At 37.2% G+C, this 13,486-nt stretch overlaps 1 protein-coding gene across 1 annotated transcript; it reads left to right on the plus strand.

Moving 5' to 3' along the window:
• Nucleotides 1-10,803: 10,803 nt before the first annotated feature.
• LOC119524057 (cytochrome b5 type B) lies at nt 10,804-13,159 on the plus strand. The gene has a single exon (XM_037822727.1). It carries the CDS (start codon nt 10,865-10,867, stop codon nt 11,303-11,305), a length of 441 nt encoding a protein of 146 aa, XP_037678655.1. The 5' UTR covers nt 10,804-10,864; the 3' UTR covers nt 11,306-13,159.
• Nucleotides 13,160-13,486: the final 327 nt, after the last annotated feature.

The raw sequence follows: 13,486 nt of genomic DNA on the forward strand, positions 1-13,486 counted from the left end.
TGCTTCCCCCTTTTGGTGAAGAAGATGTTCTCAATCTCATGATGCTGGTTTTAGATTCATCCCCAGGAATCATATCCCACATTGCTAGGGAGATTTACACCCCTGGGAATTAGGTCCCATGTAGGGGGGAGGGCAGTGAGATCACCTCCTGGGATGACTTAGAAATAGAGGGCCACATCTGAGCAACAAAGAGGCACACATGAGGAGACACTTAGACAAAATTATACGCATGCCTAGGTTCTCCTTTGCAGTAACAGGTTTCTTAAAGGCAAGCCCCATGATAGAGTGTTTGGCACATCAACCCGCCAGTCCTCAGTGTTTGTGAGAACATCAGCAACCATCCAGGTGAGGAAGACCAACACCTCTGCATTTTCCCCCAGCTCCTCAGGGGGTTCTGCATATTTTTTTTTTCATTTTTTTCTTTTTTAAAATTAAATTTCTCAAAAAATTAAAAAGAACAAACAATAAAAAACCATTTCAAATGAAACCAAAAGACAGGAATAAGAAAAAACAAATATCCTAGAATAACAAATATCTTAGAATTACTTCCAACATGTTCATATTCTGCCCCAAGAAAATATACAGACTATAACACAGGAAAGGAATAAGAAAAACACATAACATGACTACATTTCTGGGAACTTGTTCCTGCCATAGGCACCAGAAATTAACACACCATAGTCATTCTTTAGCATTCCCAGAATGTTAAATTTACCCCAAATAACTTCTCTATTATTAGATTATCATTCTCCCATCACTAATTGCTATCTATTGCTAGGTCCCCATATGCTACATTATAAACCATTTATTTTACATTTTTCAGTGTTCACATTAAAGGTAACAATATATCACTGTTGGTGTCGGGCTTATTTCACTCAGCATTGTCTTCAGTGTTCATCCATGTTGTCGTATGTCTCATGACATTTTTCCTTCTTACAGTCGTGTAGTATTTCATTGTGTGAATATAAATTTTATTTATCCACTCATCTTTTAAGAACATTTGGGATGTTTCCATCTCTTGGCACTTGTGAATATTGCTGCTATGAACATTGGCATGCAGATATCTGTTCGTGTCAGTGCTTTCAGATCTTTGAGGTATAATATACCGAGAGGTGTGATTGTTGGACCAAAGAGTAACTCTATATCTAGCTTTCTAAGGAACCAGCAGACTGTCTTCCAGAGTGGCTGTACCATTATACAGTCCCACCAGCAATGAGTAAGAGTTCCAATTTCTCCACATCCTCTCCAGCATTTTTAATTCCCTGCTTGTTTAATGGCAGCCAATCTAATTGATGTGAGATGGTATCTCATCGTGGTCCTAATTTGCATCTCTCTAATAGCTAGTGAAGCTGAACAGTTTTTCATGTGTTTTTGGCCATTTATATTTCCTCTTCAGGGAACTTTCTTTTCAGATATTTTGCCCACTTTATAATTGGGCTATCTGTCTTCTTGTCATTGAGTTGTAGGATTTCTTTATATATGTAAGATATCAGTCTTTTGTCAAATACAGAGTTTACAAATATTTTTTTCCCATTGAGTTAGCTGCCTCTTCACCTTTTTGACAAATCTCTTTGAGGTACAGAAGCTTTTAAGTTTGAGGAGCTCCTATTTGTGTATTTTCTCTTTTGTTGCTTGTGCTTTGGGGGTAAGATCTAGGAAATGACCTTTTAATACAAGGTCCTGAAAACGTTTCCCTACATTGTCTTCTAGGAGTTTTATGGTGCTGTCTCTTATGCTGAGGTCTTTAATCCATTTTGAGTTAATCTTTGTGTAGGGTGTGAGGTAGGGATCCTCTTTCATTCTTTTGGATATGGATATCCAGCTCTCCAAGCACCATTTATTGAAAAGACTGTTATGTCCCAGCTCAGTGGTTTTGGGGGCCTTATCAAAGATCAGTCAACTGTAGATCTGGGTGTTTATCTGCATTCTCAATTCAATTCCATTAATCAATATGTCTATCTTTGACTACTGTGGCTTTATAATAAGCTTCAAAGTCAGGGAGTATAAGTCCTCCAATTTCATTTTTCTTTTTTAGAATAGTTTTAGCAATTCGAGGCATCTTCCCCCTCCAGATAAATTTGATAACTAGCTTTTCCACGTCTGCAAAGTAGATTGTTGGAATTTTGATAGCGATTACATTGAATCTGTAGATGAGTTTGTGTATAATTGACATCTTAATGATATTTAGCCTTCCTATCCATGAACATGGAATATTCTCCATCTGTTTAGGTCCTTTTCTATTTCTTTTACTAGAGTTATGTGGTTTTCTTTGTATGGGTCTTTTACATCTTTGGTTAAATTTATTCCTAGGTACTTTTTTTAGGTGCTATTGAAAATGATATCTTTTTCTGGAGTGTCTCTTCAGTTTGGTCATTTGCAGTGTATAGGAACATTACTGACTTATGTGCATTAATCTTGTATCCCTCTACTTTGCTAAATTTGTTTATCAGCCCTAGTAGCTGTGTCACCAATTTCTCAGGGTTTCCCAGATATAAGATCATATCATCTGCAAATAATGATAGTTTTACTTCTTCTTTTCCAATTGGATGCTTTTATTTCTTTGTTTTGCTGGATTTCCCTGGCTAGAAAACTTCTAACACCATGTTGAGTAACAGTGGTGACAACGGGCATCCTTGTTTCATTCCTGATCTTAGAGGGAAGGCTTTCAGTCTCTCACCACTGATTACTATGCTGGCTGTGGGTTTTTCACATATGCTCTTTATCATACTGAGGAAGTTTCCTTCAATTCCTACCTTCTGAAGTGTTTTTATCAAGAAGGGATGTTGCATTTTGTCAAATGATATTTCAGCATCTATTGAGATGATCAATTGATTTTTCCCTTTTGACTTATTAATGTGTTATAATACATTGATTGATTTTCTTATGTTGAACCATCCTTGTATGCCTGGAATAAACCCCACTTGGTCATGGTGTATGATTTTTTTAATGTGTCTTTGGATTCGATTTGCAAGTATTTTGTTGAGGATTTTTGCATCTATATTCATCAGGGAGATTGGCCTATAGTTTTCCTTTCTTGTTGCACATTTACCTGGTTTTGTTATGAGAGTTATATTAGCTTCATAAAATGTGTTATGTAGTGTTCCATTTTCCTCAATGATTTGAAAGAGTTTAAATAAGATTGGTGTCAGTTCTTTCTGAAAGTTTTCTAGAATTCCCCTGTGAAGCCATCTGACCCTGGGCATTTATTTGTGGGAAGCTTTTGGATGACTGATTGGATCTCTTTGCTTGTGATTGGTTGGTTGAGGTCTTCTATTCCTTCTCTGGTCAGTCTGAGTTGTTCATGTGTTTCCAGGAAATTGTCCCTTTCCTGTATATTATCCAGTTTGTTGGCATACAAATTGTTCATAGTATTCTCTTATAATTTTTTAAATTTCTTCAGGATCCATAGTAACATTGCCTTCTCATTCATTACTTTGCTTATTTGGGTCTTCCCCCCTTTTTATTTTGTCAGTCTGGCTAGGGTCTTTTCATTCTTGTTGATCTTGAAAAACCAACTTTTGGTGCTATTTATTATCTCTTGTTTTTTTTCTCTTCTCTATGTCATTTATTTCTGCTTTAATCTTTGTTATTTCTTTTCTTCTACTTGGTTTAGGATTAGCTTTGGTTCATTTTCTAGCTTCTTTCGTTGCTCCATTAGTTCTTCAATTTTAGCTCGCTCTTCCTTTCTAATGTATGCATTTAGAGGTATAAATTTTCCCTCACTACCACTTTTGCTGCATCCCATAGGTTTTGATATGTTGTGTTCTCATTTTCATTCACCTCTATATATTTAGCAATTTCTCTTGCTATTTCTTCTTTAACCCACTGATTGTTTAGTAGTGTGTTGTTTAACCTCCAATTATTTTTGAATTTTCTTAGTCTCTGATGGTTATTGACTTCTAATTGTATTCCATTGTGATCAGAGAATATGCTTTGAATAATTTCAATATTTTTAAATTTGACAAGGCTTGTTTTATCTCCCAGCATATGATCTATTCTGGAGAAAGTTCCATGAGCACTAGAGAAGAATGTGTATCCTGGTGATTTGGGATATAATGTTCTATATATGTCTGTTAAATTCATTTATCAGATTGTTTAAGTTTTCATTTTCCTTGTTGGTCTTCTATCTGGTAGATCTATCTATAGGAGAGACTGATGTATTGAAGTCTCCCACAATAATTCTGGAGACATCTGTTGCTTCCTTTAGCTTTGCTATTATTTGTCTCATGTATTTTAGGGCACCTTGATTGTGTGCATAAACATTTATGATTGTCATTTTTTCTTGTTGCATTCCCCCTTTTATTAGTATGTAGTGGCCTTCTTTGTCTTTCATAACATACTTGCATTTAAGGTCTATTTTATCTGAGATTAATATTGCTACTCCTGTTTTCTTTTGGCTGCAGCTTGCATGAAATATTTTTCCCATCCTTTCATTTTCAACTTCTTTGTGTCCCAGTGTCTAACATGAGTCTCTTTTATGCAACATATTGATGGTTCATATTTTTAAATCCATTCTGCCAATCTATATCTTTTAATTGGGGAGTTTAATCCCTTTACATTCAATGTTATTACTTTCAAGGCATTTCTTGAATCAGTCATCCTATCCATCAGTCATCCTATCCTTGGGCTTATCTTTGTCAGATATATTTTTCCTCTCTCTGTTTTAAAGGCCTTTAACATATCCATACTGAATCTTTTTGTTTCTGAACCTTTCTCCATGCCTCTCTCTCCTTTCTTTCTTTGTCTGTCAGTAAGGCTCCCTTTAGCATCTCAATTACGGCAGGTCTTTTGTTAGCAAATTCTTTCAGCATTTCTTTTTCTGTGAAAAATTTAAGCTCTCCATCAAATTTGAAGGAGAACTTTGCTGGATAAAGAATTCTTGGTTGGCAATTTTTCTCTTTCAGAATTTTAAATGTCATGCCACTGCCTTCTCACCTCTATGGGGGCCACTGAGTAGTCAATACTTAGTCTTATGCTGTTTCCCTCAAAAGTGATGGATTGCTTTTCTCTTGCTACTTTCCGAACTTGCTCCATCTCTTCAGAATTTGACAATCTGATCAAAATATATCTTGGAGTGGGTTTATTTGGTTTTAGTCTGTTTGGAGTTCATTGGACATCTATAACTTGTGTATTTATGTTGTTTAGAAGGTTTGGGAAGTTTTCCCTAACAATTTCTTTCAATACTCTTCCTAGACCTTTACCCGTCTCTTCTCCTTCTGGAACACCAATGATTCTTCTATTTGTGTGTTTTACATTTCCATCATATCCCTGAGATCCATTATGATCTTTTGAATTTTCCCCATCCTTTCTTTTGCTTTTTCACTCCCCATTCTGTCCTCTTTGAGCTCGCTGATTTGCTGTTCAGCTTCCTTCAATTTGGTACTGTAAGTATCCAGGATCTTTTTAATTTTCTTTTATTTCCATAAGATCATCTATTTTTTTATGTACTCTTTCAAATTCTTCTTTATGCTCTTCTAGGGTCTTCTTCATGTCCTTTCTATTCTGTGCCATAATGTGGTTGCTTGCCATTAGTTCTTTGATTAATTGCTCCAAGTACTGTGTCTCCTGTGATCTTTTGATTTGGGTGTTTGGGTTTGGGTTATCCATATCTTCTGATTTCCTCATATGCTTTAAAATTTTCTTTTGTTTTTGGCCTCTTCACATTTGCTTATCTTGATAGGGTTCTTTTAGTATATGTAGGCTTTTTTGAACAAATATCTCTAATCTGTCAGAGCTACAGTTTGTTGTAATACACTTTCTCTGACTAACCAGCAGGTGGCATCCACAGGACACCTATTCCCTGTAAGCCAGTTCTCTCCAATTTTGTCTTTGTGATAGGTAGAGGTCTGTATCCTGTGGGAATCCAATTGCTGCACCAAATTTCCATGTGTAATTCATGCTGCTCCCCCCGAATGTGGGGGGGGCGGGGCAGTGTTTGAGCATTTAGGAAGGGAAGTCAGCTTTAATAATCAAATTTCCCAGGTGTCCCTGGAAACTTATAGCTGTTGTGGAAGTTGAAACTTACGGCTCAGTCTCCCCACAGTCTGTCTCTGCCACAGACCCACAATTTCCTGGTATTCATGCATGGTACCTGGGACTTCCCTGTGGTCCTGTCTCCAAGGACCTTTGTGGGGGGAAGACAGCACAACTTCACAGGGGAGTGCAGTCCACAAGGGAATTGCTGGACTTCTGTGTTCCTGAAGGATATTCCCAATCCACTGAAGAAATTGGATGTACAGGGCATGGTTATTTTCCCTTTTCCCCAGACCTCTGCCTTCCTAGTGCCAGTACAATTAGCTGTGGGTGTGTAAAAGGCTATTGTCCATGCCAGTTACTGAGGTGTGTGCACATTTTGTGGGAAGGACTTTCCACCACTCTGGGTTGTGTAGCTCTCACTGCAGGCTCCATAGACTTTTTTGGGATTTTAAACTAATCCCTCTCCAAATGCCAACCCCCAGTTTCTCCAGACAATATCATGGCTGCTGGTTCCCCAGCAGGCTCACTCACTCATTTCAGAATGCAGACTCTCAGATTCACTGAGTGCATGGTCCCTGTGGATATAGCAGAATTGAACAGCCAGTGCATCACTGGAACTGGTATTCTGGAGCATTTTCTGTCTTTTATCTGATATTTCTCACAGAGATTTTTTTTTTTACCCTGTCTCTCCTAATCCACCATCTTCCTCCCAATCCATGAGACCGCTCTCTTTAGTGAATATAGATGCATAAATCCTGAACAAAATACTCACAAGCTGAATCCAGCAGCACATTAAAAGAATTATACACCATGACCAATTTGGATTTATTCCAGGTATGCAAGGCTGGTTCAACACAAGAAAATCAATTAATGTAATACACCACATCAATAAATCAAAGCAAAAGAACCACATGATCATCTTGATCAATGCAAAAAAAGGCATTTGAAAACTGCGACAACTTTTCTTGATGAAAACACTTCAAAGGATAGGTATAGAGGGGAACTTTCTCAATATGGTAAAGGCAATATATGAAAAACCCACAGCTAACATCATACTCAATTAGGAAATACTGAAAGCTTTCCATCTAAGATCAGGAACAAGACAGGGATGCCCACCGTTACCATTGTTTTTCCAAATTTTGCTGGAAGTTGTAGCTAGAGCAATTACACATCAAAAAGAAATAAAAGGCATCCAAATTGGAGTGGAATAGGTAAATGTTTCACTGTTTGCAGAAGACATGATCATATATGTAGAAAATCCATAAAAATCTACAGCAAAGTTCCTAGAGTTAATCAATGAGTACAGCAAACTGGCAGGGTACAAGATCAACACAAAACTATTAGTAGTCCTCCTATATACGAGTAATGAGGCACAGGAGGATGAAATAAAGAAAAAAATTCTATTTACAATAGCAACCAAAAGAATCAAGTCTTTAGGAATAAACTTAACCAAGGCCACAAACACCTGTACAGAGAAAACTACAAGAAACTGCTAAAGCAATCAAACAGGACCAAAAAAAAGGAATAACATACTGTGTTCATGCATTGGAAGGCTACATATAGTTAAATGTCAATTCTACCTAAACTGATTTATAGATTAAATGCAATCCCAATTAAAATCCCAACAACATACTTTGCAGAAACAGAAAAACCAATAACCAAATTTATTTGGAAAGGCAGGGTGCCCCAAATAGCCAAAAATATCTTGAGATACAGGAACATAGCGGGAGGTCTCAAAGTAACTGACTTTGAAGCATAATACAAAGCTACAGTGTCTGAAACAGCATGACACTGGTGTAGAGGCTCCCAATGGAATTGAATTGAGTTTTTCAGTAATAAACCCTCTCATAATGGATAATTGAACTTTGATAAGGCATTCAAGACAAAGCAACTGGGATAGAGCAGCCTCTTCAATAAATGGTGTTTAGAGAACTGAATGTCCATATCCAAATGAATGAAAGAGGATTCCTCTCTCACACCTTAATCAAAAATTAACTCAAAATGGCTAAGACCATAAGACTTTTAGCAGAAAATGTGGAGAAATATCTTAAATATCTTGTGATAGGAGGTGGTTTCCTAGACCTTACACCCAAAGAATGATCAATCAAAGAAGAAATAGACAAATGGGATCTCCTCAAAATTAAACACTTTTGTACACCAAAGGATTTTGTCAGAAAAGTAAAAAGGCAGCCTATGCAATGGGAGACAATATTTGGAAACTACATATCAGATAAGCATTTAATATCCAGAACATATAGAGGAAACCTACACCTCAACAAGAGAAAGACAAATAACCCAATTTAAAAATAGGCAAAAATAAGATAGATACTTTTCTGAAGAGGAAATACAAATGGCTCAAAAACATATGAAACAATCCTCAGCTTTACTGGGTATTAGGGAAATGCCAATTAGACCACAATGAAATATCATCTTACACCTACTAGAATGGCCACTATCAATAAAACAGAAAATTACAAGTGCTGGAGGGGATGTGTAGAAAGAGGCACACTTATTCACTGTGGGAATGTAGAATGTTGTAGCCACTCTGGAAGTCAGTGTGGTGGTTCCTCAGGAAGCTAAGTATAGAATTGCCATATGATCCCCCAATTCCATTGCTAGTTATATACTTAGAGGGAATGAAAGCTAAGACATAAATGGACATTTGTAAGCCAATGTACATAGCAGCATTATTCACAATTGTCAAGAGATGGAAACAATCCAAATGTCCATCAATGGATGAATGGATGAATGGATAAACAAACTGTGATATATATACACCTGATGGAATATTAAGCAGCTGTAAGGCAGAACAAAGTCACAGTAAATGTAATAACCTGGATGAACCTTGGGGACATTATGTTGAGTGAAGTTAGCTAGAAACAAAAGGACAAATACTGTGTGATCTTACTAATATGAACTAACATCAATGAGCAAACCTTCAGAGTCAAAAGGTGAGAACACAGGTTATCATCAGGTAAAAAGAAGGTAGAGATGGGGCATTTAGTGTTGAAGGAGTATAGAATGTTCAACAGGATTGATTGTATAGATCTAGAAATGGATAGCATATCACTGTGTGGTGGTAGTACAATACTGTAAGTACACTGAACAAAGATGTTTGTGAATAAAGCTGAAAGACGAGTGCTAGGTGCAAGTATGACATGAGAATGAAAGATAGGTGATAAAATGAGGACTGTATAACTTGGTGGAACTTAGAGTGGCCAGTGATGGTGGCTAAATGTAAATATATAAAAGTGTAGTTACATGTAACAGAACAAATGAATCTCAACCTTACAAGGTGTTGAAAAACAGTGGCATTGGGGAAAATACAATCAAAGCAGATTGGAGTCTATGATGAACAGCAACATTGTAATATGCTTCCATTAAATGTAACAAAGGAAATATACTAAAGCTAAATTTCTATGAGAGGGGGATATAAGGAAAGGGTTTGGGATTCTTGGTAGTGTTGATGTTGTCTGACCTTATAATTGTATTGTATTGTATGGTTTTTTTAATTTTTTATCTATTTTTATTATTCTTTTAAATATCTTTTTGGAAGTATTGAATATGTTCAAGTGCTGATTGTAGTGATGAATGCACAACTATATGATACTGCGAACTGTTGATTGTACACTGTGGGTGTGAATACATCTTTATAAGATTGCAGAGAAAAATATAAACCGAGGGTTACAAGAGCTGGAGAAAACATGGAAAGAGCAATGTACCTATTTACTGTTGCTGGGGAAGTAAAATGAAGTAGCTTATCCGAGGACAGTGTGGTGTTTCCACAGGAAGCTAAGTACATGGGTGCACAAGGTCCTGCAGCTTCATTATGGGCTATATACTTGGAAGATCTGAGAACAGGAACATGAATGGACATTTGCACACTGGTGTTTATGGTGGCAATATTCACAATATCAATGGATGGAGGTCACCTAAAGATACATCAACTGTTGAACAGAATTTTTAACTGTGGTGTACGCATACACTAGAACATTGTGCCAACACAAGAAGGAAGGAAGCAGGGAGACAAGCAACTATGTGAGTGTATATTGAGGATGGCATTTTGAGTGATGTACACTAGAAACAAAAAGACAAGCATTGTAGTGCCTCAATAATATGGACTAACTCTAATGTGCAAACTCTGAGAATTGAATTTTAGACCACAGGTTATCAGTTGAGTGGATAAACAAAATGTGTTATATAATATGATGGGTTACTATGCATCAGTAAGAAGGAACAAGACTCTGAAACATATGACAACATCGATGACTCTTGAAGATACAATGCTGAGTGAAATAAGTCAGATACAAAAGGAGAGATATTGTATGTTATCACTAATATGAACTCCCTGAACAGTGTAAAATCAGCGCCTTATAATGTAGAATATAGAGGAACTAGTTATAGACAGAAGCTAATGAAGGGGGAATGATTACCTAATATGCACAGACATGTTAATGAGAGTGAACTTAAAGGTATGGGAATGGACAGAGGTAATGACAGTTCATTTATGGGATTATAAGTATCAGTGATGTCTTGAAGGTGGACATGATTGAAAGAGGTTGTTAAAAGATATGTCCCTCACAGATTGGCGCTGCTAATATAAATAAATGCTTGCATGATCTACTTCTAAGGTATGTCACTGGTACAAAGAGATAATAACAAAATGGTATGTGGGCAAAACTATCCATTGCATATTATACACTATATTTAATAGGAATAGCTTACCAGTACCACACTAATGCTTGGGATAAATAATTAGGTGCTGAAAAGAGCTTTGGGATGTTTTGGATTATGATAATTGTTTAAAATTGAGAGTGGTGACTCTTTCTGAAAGAAGTTACCCCCTGATAGCCAGGTGGAGGTGGAGGAGCTAGGTATCTTGGTCCCGATGGCGACTGTGGAAGCTAGCGGCAGCGGCGAGAAAGGGCAGGGGGAGGAGACTTCCGTCACCTATTACCGGTTGGAAGAGGTGGCGAAGCGCAACTCCTCGGAGGAAATATGGCTGGTGATTCATGGGCGAGTCTACGATGTCTCCAGCTTCCTCAACGAGCATCCTGGTGGAGAAGAAGTTCTGCTGGAACAAGCTGGTTTGGATGCAAGTGAAAGCTTTGAAGATGTAGGCCATTCCTCCGATGCCAGAGAAATGCTGAAGGAGTACTATATTGGTGATGTCCATCCGAGTGACATTAAAACTGAAAGTGGTAGCAAGGATCCTTCAAAAAATAATACATACCAAAGTTGCTGGTCATACTGGGTTTTCCCCATCATAGGCGCTATTCTCTTAGGTTTCCTGTATCGTTACTGTACGTCGGAAAGCAAATCCTCCTGAAGAGACCTTGTTGACGTCTGGAAAGCACATCCACTTAGGAGTGAAAACTAGAGACTTGCTTTGAGGGTTGCAGCATTGTCCTCTCCTTGAATCCTACCAATTGTGTGTTCCCCCTTGGAGCCAAGATGCCTGGCCAGACATCCACCATCAGACCTGGGTCCAGTGTCCTTCATCTCTCAGAGCCTTACTCCCCAAGCACCAGCTCATTGTTATGTGTCCTTGCCAAGGTTTCCTCCCTTCACTGTTTTCACAAGTACCTTTATATTTCAAAATGCTCTGTTAGTAATTACAGTTCATATGTTCAAGTTACATTACCCATTGATCAAAATTTCTCCTTTCCAATACTTTAAATGTACATTAGACATTCTTAACAGGATAGCATATTCTGGTTTTAAAGGTCTTCTTTTTCCATTTTTCCCTAAGTAAATTTTTTTTCAATTTTGAATTCATTCATTTTTCTTACTCATCTAAAGAATTTAATTCATGAAGTAAAGGTGCACAAGTCCACAACTGCCAACTGATATTGTTCCTTGTTTAAATTTTTAAAACCACAAAGAAAGTACTGTGTGTTCATCTCTTATTCAGTGCTTCCGCCCAAGCTACAATAGCAAGTAGCTCTTCCCACTCCCTAAATCCAGCCCCCTTTCTTCCCAAGGGGTGTTGGACAAAATTATACTCCCCTTTTATTTCTTGGAGTTGGGGAGAGATAGGGAAAAAGAGGGTATGAATTGGGAATAATAGTCCTGGAAAAATATGGAAAAACACTACTTTAGGTTAGGAGTTTAGAAAAAGCACCAAAGACTTCAGCCTACACGTCGGTTTGGCACGAGTTTCTAGCCATCGTTTTGTTTTGTTTTGCGTTGTTTTTCTCCTAGCCATCTTTTAGTAAAATACAAATTCATAATTATGCCTGTAGAGCTTTACCAGGGATTTTTGCTGCATTTTTTGTTTGCTTATTGATTAGCAAATTTTAGATTACCTATTTTACAAGACTAAGAGGCTCCATATTGATCAAAGTTAGAGTATTTGATTTGTTCCCCCCAGTGAAAAACTTGCACAGTAAAATGGCATTTGAAAGGAGAGGATCATGATAAGAGAACGTTTTCCATTTATCTATATCTTACATCTGTGTCTCACACTTTTGGTTTTGTTCTGTTTTTCCATTGAGAATAAAAATCTGGTAGTTTTTTCGCTGGATGTGTGTTTCATTGAGACAGTACATTGGCTGCTTTCTTACCAACAACTGGTGATTTTCCCCCCATCCTTTGAGGATTACCAGTCTGCTTCTGAGCCATTGTCACATCCAGCAGGGAGTAGCTTGGTTCAAGAAGGATCATGGACACAGCTCAGTATCTCCTCCCCCTTCCAGCTTTCAGAACTCATCAAAATAGTATTAACTTGTACTTGCATACTTGGATATGACATTTTGGAGTAATTTAAGAGATTTCTGGCTGACTTTTGTATATCAGGGATATGAATATAGTCAAACTTTTATCTTTAGAAAATGTGTTTTATATGCATTATAAGTTGCCACTTTAAGACTATTTTAAAATAGTGTGTGTGACTATTGATGTTCCTCCATTAGAAGGCAAGGAAGGGTTGCCTTTAATAGGGCTTGGTATATAATTGTATAATAATTCAGTTACATGATTACATGGGGCCAGGTTGGGTAAAGGTTAAGAATGAAAGAGTGTTGAGCTGGAAAAGGGAGCATTCAAGCCAAAACTGGGCAAGAAGATAATTTGGATCAAATGCGAAAGTGTTTGCAGCCTCTAAAATGAAAGGAAAACCATCTGTCTTGTAAGAAATGTTAAAGAACTATAGTCCTAAATAAAATTGGTGTTTTTTATTTTATTTTATTTTATTTTATTTAGGGTAAACACCAATGCAGAATATGTTATGTTTTCATATTGGTTGTCTTTTTCCACTTGCATCTGGACTTGTTTTTATTCAGAGCCAGAGGGGGAAAATGTTTAGTCTTTGCGTCTACCATCCATGAAATCCACCCAATATACTGTGAGCTTCTTTTGAAATACTGCTAATGTGGTGTCCCTTTGTATTATAAAAACCACTTTTGGGTCCTTTCACACTTATTCTGCCTACATAAACAGCCAGGTGAAAGGTGGATTTGTGTGAGAAGTTGCAGAGATTTTTCTAAACAATAAAGTAATATAATATGTT

The sequence above is a fragment of the Choloepus didactylus genome, chromosome Y (genome assembly GCF_015220235.1).
Source record: "Choloepus didactylus isolate mChoDid1 chromosome Y, mChoDid1.pri, whole genome shotgun sequence".
Lineage (NCBI taxonomy): Eukaryota > Metazoa > Chordata > Mammalia > Pilosa > Megalonychidae > Choloepus > Choloepus didactylus.